This window comes from Nannospalax galili, unplaced genomic scaffold (assembly GCF_000622305.1).
Source record: "Nannospalax galili isolate Female #2095 unplaced genomic scaffold, S.galili_v1.0 scaffold441, whole genome shotgun sequence".
Taxonomy (NCBI): domain Eukaryota; kingdom Metazoa; phylum Chordata; class Mammalia; order Rodentia; family Spalacidae; genus Nannospalax; species Nannospalax galili.
Window position 1 is genome coordinate 47559 of NW_008348089.1, and position 16550 is coordinate 64108.

Genomic DNA, 16550 nt, shown 5'->3' on the forward strand with positions numbered 1-16550 from the left:
TCTTCTTTTAGTTCTTTGATTTGTTTGTGTGTTCTTTAAATTCACTGAATTCTTTTGAATTCCATGTCCTGTGTCATCTCTAGGGGGTTCTCATTGTACTTCTCTAGAGGGCTATTGGTACTTGGCGGGGATATATTATTTTGGTTTTTCATGTTATTATTTTTTCTCTATGACTGTCATGTGAATTTCTTTTGTGGTTTCTGATTCTTGTGTGAGACTCAAGCCTTCGTTTGTTGAGTTTAGGCCTGCTTTTTTTTGTAAACTTTATGTGCCTTTGTGGTTTACTTTTGGAGCAGGAAAAGCTGGATAGTCTAGGCTTCAGGTCTAGGCCAAATTGATTTTGTCTTCAGGAGTTCCCACAGAGGCCCAAGTCAGATGAGGATCAGATGCTCTCAGGCTTTCTCCTAAGGTCTGGATCCCTCCAGGAAAGATACTGGCCTTGGGAATTTCAGGGCTGGGCTTGCCTGGGAGCAGGGACCAGGAAAGAGGCTGGCCTCAGGAAGCTGGTGGCTGTGCCATCCAAGGGTGCAAAGGGAGGTGGGGGCAGGAAGAGGCCCCGAGGGCTCCTGGGGACTACTGGGAAGAACTGGGTTGGTCTGTATGCAAAAGATGAGGATGAAGTGGGGATTCTGGGCTAAGAGGCTAGTCCAGGGGTCTGTGGTGCCGAGACAAGAAATGGACAAGTACCCAGGCCAGGAGGAGAAATGGGGTGGGGGATCTGGGGGGGTTAATGAGGCTGGGGGAGTCAAAGCACAGTGGATGCTGGGGGACCCACCAAGGAAAGATGGAAGCACCAGGAAGCTCATGGCTGAGCCGCCCAGGGATGCAAAGGTAGTTGGTGGAGGTACCAGGCCCAGAGGGCTCCTGGGGACCACAGGGTGGAACTGGGTTGGTCTGGGTGTAAAGGATCAGGAAGCAATGGGGACTCTGGCCTGAGGGGTCAACCCAGGTGCCAAGACCAGAAATGGACCAGTATCCAGGCCAGGAGGAGAGATGGGGTGGGGGAGCAGGGAGGGTGAATGAGGCTGGAGGAGTCAAGGCACAGTGAGTGATGCTGGACTTACCCAGGAAAGATGCTGGAACCAGGAAGCCAGAGACTGTGCAGTCCAGGGAAGCAAAGGGAGGTGGGCACCAGTTATTTTTATTTTATGTGTATAAGTGTTTTGCCTTGCATGTATGTAAGTGTTGCAATGCCTTTGGAGGCCAGAAGAGGGCATCACTCCTCCTTTACCACTCCCTCCTCCTTTTTCCTTTGAGGCAGGGTCTCTCCCTGAACCTGCCGCTCACATTTTCTCAGGAAGTTTGGAAGCCAGCAAGCCACAGTGATCCTCCTGTTTCTGCCTAGCTCAGAGTTGGGTTACAGATGTGTACATGATGCCTGACTTGTTATGATTTCTGAGTGCTGGAATCTGAACTCCAGTTCACATGATTCTGCTGAGTCATCTCCCCAGTCCCAAACATTAGCTTTTAATAGTAAAACGGATTAGTTGTATTCAACATAAGAAAGTCAAAAAGTTTTAGACCAACAAAAAAAGAAATACCCATCAGTCCCATGAACCCTTCATTCTACCCATGACTATTCCTCCTTAATAGTTGGGAACATGTCTCTGAGGTTTCAGTATTCCCCTTTCTCGTTCTCCTAATGAAGCTACTGCACTAAGCCATTTTGCAAGATGATTTTTTTCTCACTTTATCATATGGTCATTGCTTAGTAAATATATTTCTAATAACTTTGAAGTCCTTAAAGTATCTTCAACAACATTATTTTTAGATATATTTTAGATTTTTATTATAGTTTACCTAACTTTGTGTTGGAACATTGAGGGAGTTTCCAAGTTTTTCATTATTATGAACAATATTTTGAGATGCACATCCTTTTTGTTAATTATTTTCATGTGTTTATGGGCATTTCATTAAGAAACACACTCCCATATGTAAAACTGATGGGTTGCATATTTTTCACGCCTTAAAAATTTTAAATTATACTTTATTTCATGTGTGTGCATGTGTGTCTGTGTGTGTCTTTCTGTGTACACATGTGGTAGACACAAGTGTGAAGGTCAGAGGACTACCTTTGGGGGGAGTTTGTTTTCTTCTTCTACCACATGAGTCCTGGGAATCAGACTCAGGTCATCAGGTTTGGTGGCAAGTGCCTTTTCTCTTTGAGCCATCTCTCCAGCCTTAATCTCCCTTTTAACTGTTGTGATACATATCATAAAGGTTATTCCAATTTGTCCTCCAAAAATGTTATTTCAATTTGTACTCTTACCAGAAATGTGGTACAGAATTTCCCTAAATCCATTCCAACATTTTGTATTACCATTTTTTAAAATCCTTGACCAATTTGATAGATTTATATGGCATCTTTTATTATTTTGATTTGCAATAAGAATAAAAATTAAATGTATTCTATTCTACAAATAATATTAGTAGGTGATTTGCAGGTTATAAAACCTTTGTGTGTACCTACAGGTACAAAAATGCACCCTTTTTCGTTAATTAAATTTTTCTGTGACAGTTTCATACATCTGTATGATGCATTCTGAGTACTCTTACCCCACCTCTGTCAGCCTCTCCTCCTCCCCATTCCTCCCTACAGGTCCCCTTCCCCCAGTCCCGTCTTCGTTTTGGTTTTAGATCCACTAATTGTAATCAGTGCCGTCTGTGTGACCGTGGGTTTAGAGCTGTCCATTGGAGCCTGGTGGGTTCACTGGCAGGTACATAGCTGAAGATGATGATGCCCTTTCCCTAGAAGTCATCAGTAGCCACAGTTGAGCAGGGAGAGGTAGCCCCTAAGCCCCGCCCCACCCAGGATTGTCTGACAGGCCCAGGCTTTTTCTTCATAGTCCCCTCCTGCTGCTCTACCTTCTTCCACTTGCCTTACAATTCTTAGTAGTCAAGTACCTCAGGCAGACTCTTACATAGTGGGGCAAACTTGAGAAGTGGGAATATGGTACACACTCAGTATTTTCATCCTTGTTTTAAAATATTGATCCTGGTGGCTTATAACTGAAAATCTAGACATGAGTCTATAGTTGCTGAGGCTTCATAGGCATCAGAGGCCCTAAGGGTCCAAACAGTACCATCAAAACTTTTTGATCTTTTTCCTGCTCTTGGTTTTTGTTTTTCCTGAGCTGGAGTCACTCCTAAATAAACTAAAGACTCCTAAAGAGTCAATTTCACTGCAACAAGACAGCACAGGCAGCTTGGCTCACACGCTGCTGAGAGAGAGAGAAAGAGAGAGAGAGAGAGAATGAGAGAGAGAGAGAGAGATCTTAGAGAATTCTCATTGATTCATCCTGAGTCATAAGTTCCTTCCCAAGGGAAATTCTCTAATTAGTCAGCTTAGGTCAAGGGCATACTCCTGCACATGGCTTAGTTACTGAGACACTTCGGTTGGAGTGGGGTAGAAGGAGGCTGACGGACTGAAGGGATATCGGTTCTTACTGGGGAAAAATGCTGGCAGACAAAAAGTAATAAGGTCATGGTAAGGGAAAGCTGCACATGGGTGCTGGTGGGAAGAGGTGTGGGAGAGAAATCATGCCTTGAAATAGTTCCACAAATAACAAAATTTTTTGAATTTTTTATTGAATTTATGTGTATTTCATACATAAAATTATCTTTATGCTCCTTTCCCCTGTCCCCTTTGGCACCCTCCCATAAACCTCCGACCTAAGTTCATACATTCTGTTATTTGTGTTAAGGCCTATTATGTAAAGTTAGTGTCCTGAGATGCCCCTCAGTGCAAATTCATCAACAGGGTTTAGTCAGCCTATCTAGAGTCTCCTTCAAGGAGATCATCTCTTCCTCATCCAGCAGTAATCAGCTGACAATAATAACTAAGATCAGGGCTTGCTGTTCATTTCCACAGTTCTATGCTGAGTTTTTGTCTGCCTAAGTTTGCATGGGCCTTATGCATGCTTACACCATTCTGTAGGTTTGTATGAGAAGGGGCCCAAGTGCCTGTAGGACTATTTCTGTATAGTCATTGCACCTCCTCCCCAATCTTTCTGCCCCCCTCTTCCGCAATGGTCCCTGAGCCCCGGGTGGGTGGATCTCAATATAGGAGTCCTGTCGAAGGACTAACACTCTGCCAACTCTTATTCTCTGCATTTTGGCCATTTGTGGCTTGTTGTGTTCCTGGCCCTGTGTTGAATGAAGGAGATTCACTGATGAAAATCGAAAGATGCATTAGTGTTCTCTTCATTCCTTGTTCTATGTTCCGTGAGTCTCACATGTAGAGGTTGCATTCTAGATGTGCCACTTAGGCTTGAGGCTTGGACAGTTCACAAAGAATCTCTGTGTGTAACCAGTGGTGTACCTCTGTAATAATCTCTTTCTGTTGAAAAAGAAGCTACTTTTATGGTTGGTGACTAGGATAATTGTCTGTAAATTTAAGGATCCATATTTTGCACATAGTAAGAAATTACATTAGTCTAGGGATATGAAAGCCTTGGGGTTTTCTCTAAGACCTATGACCGCTCAAGCTATGTGTATTTGGCTAGGTTTACAGTACCAGACACGAGTTTCCTCCTATTGAGTGGGCTTTATGTCCAATTAGGTAGCTGTTGATTAACCCCAAGATAAAAGCACCACTACTGTAACACCGTCATTTGCCGTGCTGGTCCTTACCAGCTTGCATAGTGCTCTCCAAAGCGATGAGAGCTAGCCTTCAGGGAAGGTGGCTTTCAGGCCAGTTCCAGCTCCATTGCTCCAGATCCTAAGTCCAAAGTGTGTCCTGTCTTCAGTAATAGGGTCTTACCATCAAGTTCTGGGAGGCAATCAAGGCTTCCGGTAATAGCTTGTGTAATTTTGAGAGTCTCCTGGACTATCCTGGCCAACACTCAAAAGAAGGTTTCTCCTGTCTGCCACTTTCCCTTGTTATGTAGTCTTCAGCTATACTCATGGATTCATATAGGAATATCGTATGTGAAATTTTTCAGTAGGTTTTTGGTTGAATGCAATTCCCTCTGTTTTTTTTATACTAGCTAGGCACTATTTATGTCTCCATTTTCTCTCCCTGTCTTATCCTTCCTCCTCGCCCTTCCCATTTAAAGTGTACCCATTGTCCCCATTTCTCCCTTGATAAATTTTATATGCTATGGTCCCATCTCGTTTGAGCTCCTTCTTCCCCTTTATTCCCATAGGTCCTTGCCTAGCCCTCCTTCTCCTCCTTCCCTTTAACTGGCACCCCCCCCCCATTTAAACATTTCTCCCTTACTAACGCCTGTCTCCTACTAGTCTTCTCTCTTGGGTTCCTTCTTTCCCTTTACCTCCCTGGTTTCCTTCCATTTTCCTGGTTCCTGCAGTTATATCAGGATATGCACTCACTTATAAGGACTGGGTGCTAGGATCCACAAATGAGAGAGAACATACATGTTTTTTGTTTTTCTGAGTCTGTGTTACTTAGTATAACAGTTTCTAGATCCATCCATTTACCTGCAAATTTCATCATTTCATTTTTCTTTACTTCTGGGAGAAATCCATTGTGTAAATGTACCACACTTTTGTTAACTACTCATCAGTTGAGGGGCACTTAGGTTGTTTCCATCTCTTAGCTATTGGGAAAGGAGCAGTAACAAACATGGTTGTACAAGTGTCTCTGCAATAGGATGAGTTCTTTGGGTATATGCCAAGGAGTGGTATAACTGGGTCAAATGGTAGGTTCATTTTTAATTTAAGAGTTCTCCTTACTGCTTTCCATAGGAGTTGCATGAGTTTATAATCCCATCAGCAGTGAATGAGTGTTCCCCTTTCTCCACATCCTCACCACCATTTGGTATCATTTCTTCTCTTGATCTTAGCCAGTCTGGCTGGGGTAAGGTTTGAAATCTTAAAGTGGTTTTAATTTGCATTTCCCTAATTACTAACAATGTTGAACACTTTTAAAGATGTTTCTTAGCCATCTTTATTTCTTCCTTCGAGAACTCTTAAATTATCTTTAGCACATCTTTTAATTGGATCATTTGCTCTCTTAATTCTTTGTTTCCTGAGTTCTTTATATATTTTGGATGTGAAGCCTCTGTCAGATGTGTCACTGGTGAAGATTTTTTCCCACTCTGTGGGTTTTCTCTTCACTTTCTTGATTGTTTCTTTTGCTGTACAGAAGCTTTTTAATTTAATGAGGTCCCACTTGTTGATTGTTGACCTTAATTTCTGAGTAACTGGTATCTGATTTAGAAAGTCCTTTCCTACGCCTATATCTTATAGGTTACCGCCAATGTTTTTTTCTAGCAGTTTCAGTGTTTCAAGTTTCACAATGAGGTCTTTGATCCATTTGGAGTTGACTTTTGTGTAAGGTGAAAGATAAGGATCTAGTTTCATTCTTCTGCAGGTGGAGATCCAGTTTTTCCAGCACCATTTGTTGAAGATGTTGTCTGTCCTCCACTGTGTGTTCTTGGTACCTTTGTCAAATATCTGGTGGCTGAAATTGCATGTACTCATGTTTGGGTCTTCAATGATGTTCTATTGATCAATGTGTCTATTTTTGTGCTGGTACCATGCTATTTTTATGGCTATTGCTCTATAGTATACTTTGAGATCTGGCATAGTAATCCCCCCACCATTGCTCTTTGTGCTCAGGATTGCTTTGGCTATCAGTCTTTTGTGCTTTCTATGTGAATTTAATAATTTTTTTTCTAATTCTGTGAAGTATGTCATGGGGATTTGATTGGATTGCACTGAGTCTCTATATTGATTTTGGTAGGATGGTCATTTTCACAATATTAATTCTTCCAATCCATAAGCATAGGCAGTCCTTCCGTCTTCTGGTGTCTTCTTCAATCTCTTTCTTTAAAGATTTAAAATTTTCATTGTAGAGATCTTTGATGTCTTTGGTCAGGTTTATTCCAAGATTTTTTTTTTTTGAGGCTATTATGAATGGGAGGGATTCCCTGTACTCTTGCTCTGATTGCTTGTTATTGATATATACAAAGGCTACAGACTTTTGTAGATTAATTTTTGTAACCTGCCACTTTACTGAAAGTATTGGTCAGTTCTAGGAGTTTTCTGGTGGAATTTTTGGGAGCTCTTAGATACAGTATCATATCATCTGCAAAAAGAGATAATTTGACCTATTCTTTTCCAATTAGTACTCCTTTAATTTCATTCTCCTGTCTTATTACTCTAGCAAGAGTTTCAAGCACTATGTTGAAAAGGAGTGGAGATGATGAACATCCTTGTCTGATTCCTGATTTTAAGGGGAATGCTTCCAGTTTTTTTCCATTTAGAATGATGTTGGCTGTGGGTTTGTTGTATATATCTTTAATTATGTTGAAATATGTTCCCTCCAGTCCAATTCCCTTTAGAACTTTTATCATGAATGCATGCTGAATTTTGTCAAAAGCCTTTTCTGCATCTATTGAAATGATGATGTGGTTTTTGTCCTTTATGATGGATGACATTTATTGACTTGCATATATTGAACCATCCCTGCATCTCTATAACAAAGTCTACTTGATCACGGTGAGTGATCTTTTTTATGTACATCTATATGTGGTTTGCAAGTATTTTGTTGAGAATTTTGGCATCATGTTCATTAAGGATATGGGTCTATTGTTTTCTTTTTTGGTTGTGTCTTTACCTGGTTTTAGTATTAGAGTGATGCTGGCTTCATAGAAGGAATTTGGGAGTTCTCCCTCTGTTTCTGTCTTTTTGAATAATTTAAGTAGCATTGGCTAGGGGTCTTCTTTTAATGGTAGTATTCTGCTGTAAATCCATCTAGGCCTGGGCTTTTATTCATCAGGAGGTTTTGTACTACTGTTTTGATTTTCTCACATGTTATGGATCTGTTTAAACTGTTGATCTCTTCTTGGTTTAACTTTGGTGATTTTAGATACCAGTCCATTTCTTTTAGATTTTCAAATCTAATAGAGTATAGGTTTTTAAAGTATTCCCTTATAATGTTCTGGATCTTTAGGGTGTCTGTTGTGATGTTTCCCCTTTCATCTCTGATTTTGTAGATTTTCATTTGTTCTTTCTTTCAGTTACCTGGCCTAAGGGTCTGTCTATCTTGTTTAGCTTTTCAAAAAACCAGCTCTTAGATTCATTGGTTCTTTGTATTCTTTTCTTTGTCTCAATTTCATTAATTTCTGTTCTGATTTTTGTTATTTCTTCTCATCTGCTGGGTTTGGGTTTCATTTGTTCTTGTCTTTCCAGAGCCTTGAGTTGCAATGCTAGGTCATTTATTTATGTTCTTTCTGATTTTTTTTGGGGGGGGGTGTTTTTGAGACAGGGTCTCCCTGTAGCCCCAGCTGTCCTGGAACTCACTATGTAGACCAATCTGGCCTTGAACTCACAGAGATCCACCTGCCTCTGCTTCCCAAGTGCTGGGATTAAGGGCGTGCATCACCACGCCCAGCCTGATTTTTTAATGTAGGCACTTAGAGCTATAAACCTCCCTCTTAGGACTGCTTTTGAAGTGTTGCAGAGGTTTTGTTGTTATGTTGTCCTTTTCATTGAATACCAGGAATTCCAGGAATTCTTTTATTTCTTCCTTAATTTCTCCTTTGACCCACTCATCATTCAGGAGTGTGTTATTTAATCTCCATTAGTTTGTGTAGTTACTAGGCCTTCTTTCGGTGTTGATTTTAAGCTTTTTTGCATTGCAGTCTGATAAACTGCATGGAATTATTTCAATCTTTTTGTATTTGTTGAGGTTTGTTTTGTGCCCCTGTATATGGTCAATTTTTGAGAAAGTTCCATGAGGTACTGAATAGAAAGTGTATTTTTTGGTGCTTGGGTGGAATATTTGGAAGATATCTGTTCGGTTAGTTTGATATATGGTATCATTTAATTCAGGTGTCTCTCTGTTTATTCTTTGTCTAGTTGACCTGTCTAATGGAGATAGTGGGGTATTGAAGTCCTATAGTGTTGTTTTTATGAATTTGGGTAGACTAGAGTTTGGTGCATATATGTTAAGGATTGTAATATCTTCTTGGTCAGTTTTTCCTTTGATCAGAATAAAGTGACCCTCTTTATCTCTTCTGATTAGTTTTAGTTTGAAGTCTGTTTTGCCAGATAATCAGAATTTCAACCCCTGCCTGTTTCTTAGTGCCATTTACTTGAAATATTCTTTTCTGTCTTTTCACCTTGAGGTAGTGCCTGTCCTTGAAGGTGAGATGGGTTTTCTTGCAGACAACAAAAAGTTGGATTTTGTTTCTTTGTTGATTTTGTTTGTTTGTTTGTTTGGTCTTTTTGAGACAGGGTCTCCCTGTAGCCCCAGCTGGCCTGGAACTCACTTTGTAGACCAGGCTGGCCTCAAACTCACCTGCCTCTGCCTCCCAAGTGCTGGGATCACCACACCGGTAGGATTTTGTTTCTCAATCCATTCAACTAGCCTGTGTCATTTGACTGGGGAATTCAGTCCATTGATGTTTAAAGTTATTATTGAAAGTGGTGTATTGGTTGCCATCATTTTATTACTGTTTGCATTCTTTGTCTAATTTTGTGTTTCCACAATTATGCCTTCACTTAGTTTCTTTCTGTTGCCCCTGGGATATAGTTGTTCCTATCTCCATTCTTTGCCCAATTTTGGCACCTCTCAGGCAGTCTGCTAAGGTCTCAGCCCCTACTGTAGGGACCTCATGTAATCCCAATTAGGAGGTTAGGTACCATGTGATTTGGGGAAGCTCACCACCATGTGGAGGCCAGATCCAGGTGCTCTCAGGCAGTCTGCTGAATATCAATTTTTTAAAAAATTCTTTTTAATGTGGTGGTGGTAAAAGGTGCGTGATATAAAATGCTGTTTTTACTATGTTTAAGTGGGCATTTCAGTGGCACCCATAGCACTGACATTGTCCTACAACCATCTGGGAAATATCTCTTTAGAATTTGAAAAGTGAAACTCTGAGTCTATTGAACACTAACTCATTCCTGACCTCCACCTGGGCTGCCTGGCCAGGGCTGCATTATTCTTTTTGTTGTGTGACTTTAACTATTCTGAATACCTCACAGAAGTGAAATCTTACAGCATTTGTTCTTTTGTGTCTGGCTTAGTCTTCCCATAAAGTTGTCACGTTTTATCCATATTGTAGTGTGGTTTGAAGCTTCATTCGTCTTACTGCTGGGAGCACTCCTTTCTACACATGAATACCAAACATTCAAAGGGAAAAAAGCAGGATATGACCCAGAAGAGGAAATAATAGAAGAAAACTATGGCCTGGAGAGATGGCTCAGTGGTTAAGAATATTGACTGTTCTTGCAGAACACCCAGGTTCGCACCCCAGCACCCACATGGCAGCTAACAACTGTCCATAACTCCAGTTTCAGGGAATCCGACGGCCTCTTCTGTCCTCCGCAGGAATTGTACAACATGGATGCACTTACATACATGCAGGCAATACATGCATACATCTAAAATAAAAATAATAAATTTTTTAAAAATAATAGAAGAAAACTGAAGATGCTCTCACAGAGCCTAAAAACAGAGGCTTGAAGGGGAACATGAGGCCACGATCAGTAACACCGAGAGAGTATGGGGTTTTCCAGACCTTAGTAACAGTGGCTTTGGTGGAATTGTGAGAACTAAATCCTGAGTAAATGAGAGGGACCAGGGAGATGGCTCAGCCAATAAAGAGCTTACTGCACGAACATCCTGTGTTTGGATCTGTAAGCCCATGTAAAAGCCAGGCATGGTGGTACATGCCTGTAATCCCAGCACTGGGGAGGTAGAAACAGGAGGATCCCTGGGGCTCACTGGTCAGCCAACCTAGCCAACTGGCAATCTCCAAGTTCAGTATGAGACCATGTCTAAAATAAATAAGGTGAATAATTGAGAAAGATACCCAGTGTTGGCCTCTGGTCTCTACAGGCACCCACATGCATACATGTATGAACACATACACACACATATAAAAGAGTAAATGAGACAAGAATAGTGGATTCTTCTAAGACATCTTGTTTAAGAGAAAGAAAGGTACAGGGTGGCTAAGGGGAGACAGAACTGGAACGATGCTTTTTTATTTGTGTGGGAGGCAGCTGACCTTGTTAGTGTCCCTCCAAAAGAAAGGAGACTATAGTAAAAGTACAGGAAGGGAAGGAGCAATGTTTGGTGGCAAACTGGGTTACAAGGTGAGGTGGTAGGGCTGAAATGAGGAGCTCATAGGTGCTCAGTGCAAGTGCCCTGGTTTCCCCAATAAAACTGACAGTTACTCAATGAGCTGTTTTATCAGGAGCTTTATGCTTCTTGGTGACTCGTGTGATTCATTTTGTTTCAGATCCACCAGATGCTCCTGATAAGGTGACATGTATCATTTATGAATACTCAGGCCACATGACTTGCACCTGGAACACTGGGAGACTCACCTACCTAGACACCAAGTACGTGGTGCATGTGAAGAGGTAGGTTCTCCTGCAGTGCTGTGGACAGCACTTCCCCTCCAGTGGATCCAGCAGAGATCCAAGACCAGACTCAGAGACCTTGAGATACATACTCTCCTTAGGAAACCCCAGAACCGCCCCTGGGCCATTGCTATTTTCTGCTCTATGGGGCAATGTGTTCTATGATCTTTCTGTCCTTTTCCACTGGTATGTAACAGGTAGGAGGAGTCTAACAGGGGACAGCACAGCACAATTTAGGCTGCGACCTAATCTCAACCCTGTTACCCTATGAAGATTAGGATAATGTTCTCAGTCTCTCAAAAATGCCCATTCTAATTTTTAAAAGGGGCCTCCAAAATGCACCTTTGTTCAACTAATTGAATGATATTTGGCTTTCAATATGTATGATGGTGCCAGGTCCTTAGCAGTAAGTTGATGGGAAGTATTAACTGTTAACCGTGACCTTCAAGTTTTAGTTTTAATTTAGGAGTTGCATCTCTAGTCTTATGTTCAAGTTCCGGGTAGGAAGAGTGATGAAAAGAAAAGAATGTCCTCCTGTGGACTCACGCTACATGGCACTGGGCTGAACAAGGCAACATGTCTGTCCTCTCTGTTCAGATGGAAACGTGGCAGAAGGCACTGCAGATGGACTTTAGTGCCATCATGCAATAGTAGCTGCCAGTCACTGCTGTATGACTTTGGAGAAGTTATTTAGCCTTACTGGATGGGTCTCAACCTCCTGTGGAATAAGGATAATTAATATCATAACTGTTATAAGAAAGCAAATAGTAGGAAATGGCTTACCTATAGGAAATGTTTATAAATAATGATGAAGATGGGGGGACAATCTTAGCCCATTCATTCTACTACAGCAAAATACCAGTGACTGGCTAATTTGTAAGAAACAGCAATTTATTGTATCTGGTTCTGGAGACTGGGAAGTTCAAGGTCAAAATGCTAGCAAATCTGATGTCTGTTGATGGTCCATTCCTCATAAGTGGTGTCTTCTGTGTGCATTCACATGGGAGGAGGGGAGACAATTACCTTCAACCTCCTTCAAAAGGCACTGAAATCATTCTTGGGGTGGGTCTTCATTGCTTCATCACCTTCTAGGGGCTCAGTTTCTTAAGAAACTTGCCTAGGAAGTTAGGCTTAACATATGAAACTGACGTGCTGCCCACTGCTCAAGAGGGCTGCTGGGGCTCAGCATAGGCATATGAGGGGACATCAACATTCAGACTGCAGCAAGGAGTATTAGATTGCTATGGTGACACTCAAGACCGATGCATTCTTATGTCAAGTCTGACTTTATAGGGGAGAGGAAAGATGAATAAGTCACATGATTTACAGAATACTATAAACAATTTTATTTTCAGATAATTTGGGGAAAATTTAGAAAACAATGCTGAGTGTGTTCTCATATGAAAGTCCAATTTGCAGCTACTGAACAGAGATATTATGTTTATGCAAGTATTCCAAGATCTAAAATCTAAATTCCAACACTCTGGTCCCAGGCACTCTGGATAAGGGAGGCAAACCATAGTTAAACTCTGACAAACCTAACCCATATTCTGAATTGCCAGAGTCCAGATCAATGAAATGTTATCATACTTTAAAGAAGACACAAAGAATTGGAAAGATTATCATAAGAATGGATGCCTTTTTTTTCTAGCAAATTCAAAGCACAATTTCCAGTAAGCACAGAAACACTGAGAAAGGAAATACATGTCTACTCATCTCCTAATTAATGAGAAACAATCATGAGCTAAAAATAATTAGGAAAGGAAAAGTAGACTTCTGTAGGCCTTTTTCCTCCAGGAAAAAGCTGAGCTGTAAGGAATGTGTGGGTGATGTGAGAAGGCCAGCGGTGGTTAAGCCCTTGCAGATCCTGGGTTGTTAGGTATTTCCACTTCAGAAGACAGGAAGAGACTGGCACTGGCAAGATTTCATTTCTAATTCAAGTGGGTGCTTCTTCCAGTAAGATCACACAAACTGTAAAGCCTGTCACCTTGGCCCGCCTGCTCTATGGCAGGGCAGGGGTCATCAGAGGCCTTCTGGCTAAGCAGAATGGTATCTATGTTGCTTTGAGAGCACTCTTCCAGCACTGCTCCTTAGTTTCTTAGTGCCCTGCCCACCTCCCCACCCCGCCAGATAGAGCTGTGTGTATTTTACTGTATCCCTAGTGGCCATGGGAGGAGATTACCTTGCTATTAAGTTGTATGTTCCCTAGTATTATCCTGTCTTCAGAAGGTCTGTGTAAATATGTTCATCTGTGAAACTCACATAGAGTCTGACAGTACCTTCAACTTGTTAATAGGGGTTGGATAGAAATGAATGAATGGGGCCAACAAGGTGGCTTAGTGGCTTGCTGCCAAGCCTGATGACCTGAGTTTGATTCCCAGGACCCACAAGGTGGAAGAAGAGAATCAACCCTGGAAGTGTGAATGTTTACGCACACACACACACACACACACACACAAAATAATAATAATAATAAAATAAAATAAATAAATAAATGAGGGCCAGAGATATGGTTCAAAGTACTTGCCTGGCATGTGTGAGTCCTTGAGGTTGATCTCTGCAATGGATAGCTTTTTCTTTTTTGTTTTATTTATGTGTATAAATGCTTTGCCTACATGTATGTAAGTGCACCATGTGTGTGCAGTGCCTGTGGAGGCCAGAAGAGGGCATCAAATCACCTGGAACAGGAGTTAGAGACAGTGCTTAGCTGCCATATGGGTACTGGGAACTGAAGCTGGGTCCTCTCTAAGAGCAGCCAGTGCTCTTAACCACTGAGCCATCTCTCCAGCTCCAGCTATGGATATTCCTGAAAGATGCCAAATAACGCTTTCTTATTTTTTGATTCACTTTTTGTTTTCTTACAGCATTCCTTTAGCCTTACCTTATTTACTCTTCTTTCCTTGTAATACTCATGAGGAGAACTGCTTCATAAAGCTTTGGTTAGGAATACCTGTTCCTCACATATAGAGTTGTGTCATATGTTTATGACATATTTCATAAAAGGTCCCTGATATTATAGTTATTGAATGTTTATTGAATAAATATTTGTCATTGAAAACTATGTTTTTGTTTGTTTGTTGAGACTGGATCTCACTATGTAGCCCAGGCTGACCTGGAACTAACGTGCTCCTGCCTTCACCTTTCAGGACTGAGATCACAGACATGCACCACCATGCCTTACTTATTGTCATAGTGGCTTTCTGTTGCTGTGATAAACACCATGACCAAAGCAACTTGGGGAGGAAATGGTTTTGTTTGGCTTATATGTCCTGATTATAATTCATCATTGAGGGAAGCCAGGTAGGAACTCAGGGCAGGCACCTGGAGGCCAGAGCTGAAGCACAGACCATGGAGGAACACTGCTTACTGGCTTGCTCCTCTGGCTTGGACTCAGCCTGCTTTCTTAGATAACCCAGAACCACTTGCCCAGCAGGCTGGACCCTTCCATACCATTCAGCAATCAAGAAAATACTCTCACAGTCATGCCCACAAGCCAATCAAATAGAAGCAATTTTCCAATTGAAGTTTGCTCTTCCCAGGTGTGTCATATTCCATCTAAGCCAATTTAGCAAATAATTTATTTGGCATTTTATGTATTCTGGCCCCATGTTAAACCCTAGAGATTTTTAAAAAACATGTTCATGTCCAACAGGTTTATAAACTTGGAAAACATCAATGTGGACTTTTCAGGCAGCACAGAAGTGGAAAGGACAAATCTTTCTAGATTTGTTACCATTTTAGACCCTACAGATCAGTTGTCTATTCTGCCTGTTCATAAGTCATTATTTTACCACATAGTCTCCACACGTAGCAAAGAGAGTTCTTAGATTTAATCTCAAATATTTTTATGGTTGTTGGGTTTTGAGACCTGGTCTCACCCTGTAGTCTAGGCTAGTGCAGAATCACTATGAAGCTCAGGTTGGCTTTGAACTTGTGGCAATTTTCCTGCCTTAGCCTCCTGAATGCTGAAATTACAGGTGTGAGCCATCACATCTAGCTAGCCCCAAATAGTTTTAAAGACTGTGATGTTAGGTTTCGGTAATTCTTTTAGAACTCATTAAGTAGTTTATATTTTCTTTTTTGAATATTTTATTAATTTTTTTATTATATGTGTATGTATGTTTTGCCTACATGTATGTATGTGCACCCATGCCATGCAATACCCTCAGAAGTCAGAAGAGGGCGTCAGATCCTCTGGAAATGGAGATACAGATGGTTGTTAGCTGCCATGTAGGTGCTGGGAACTGAACCTAGGTCCTCTGCAAGAACAGCCAGTGTTTTTAACCTCTGAGTATCTCTCCAGCCCCAGTAGTTTATATTTTCAAGTTGATTTCCTGATCACTTATGAGCCTTGTCTGGGGACAAACACAACCATCTTACTGTTTACAACCACTAATTTCAATTGGGTCCTGAGAGTTGAATATTAGTCTTTATTACATTGCACTAACCAATCACACCCCTTTTGGGTCAGAGAATTATTTCATTACTTTTTCTCTTGCCTCTGGTCTCTAACATTTTCCTTTTCTTCCCCTTTATTTTACTGAGAAAACAGGAGCATTGAGAGACACACCTCACCATCTCTCTTTTCCAGGCACACCAACTCCTGTACCCATGAGCTTCAGCCCTTCTGCCTGTGTTCAGCTGGTTCCACTGGTGTACTGAATCTTCTGCCCCTGGGAGGACAGTGCTCCAACAGCTGTCCCCTCTATCTTCTTCTTCATCTCCTCTAGCCTTACTAGACCATTACCCTTAGCTTTCAAACATGCTAAGCATCTGCCATTTTGAAAAATATAGCTCTTGGACTGGAGAGGTGGCTCAGCAATTAAGAGCACCGACTGCTCTTATAGAGGACCCTGGTTTGAATCCTAGCTCCCACATTGTGACTGACAACTGCCTATAACTCCAATTCCATGGGCTCCAGTGCCCTCTTCTGATCCCTGTGGTCATTGCACAACACAGGTACACTTACAGGCATGCAGGCAATACACTCATACACATAAAAATACTAAATAAAATATAAAATAAGAGGGGCTGGAGAGAGAGTTCAGTGGTTAAGAGCACTGGCAGCTCTTGCATTGGACCTGCACCCACTTGGCAGCTGACAGCTATCTGTAACTCCAGTTCCAGGGGATCTGACCCCGAAGGGCATTGCATGACATGGATGTACCTACTTACATGTAGGCATTACACTCATTACACATAAATATATA

General features: G+C 41.4%; 1 protein-coding gene across 1 annotated transcript in view; it reads left to right on the top strand.

Moving 5' to 3' along the window:
* Il23r (interleukin 23 receptor) overlaps positions 1 to 16550 on the top strand; it is a 101402-nt gene that overhangs the window by 15689 nt on the left and 69163 nt on the right. The window contains exon 4 of the mRNA XM_008844603.3: positions 11217 to 11340. Coding sequence (XP_008842825.1) covers positions 11217 to 11340 — 124 coding nt within the window. The remainder of the gene's footprint in view (positions 1 to 11216; positions 11341 to 16550) is intronic.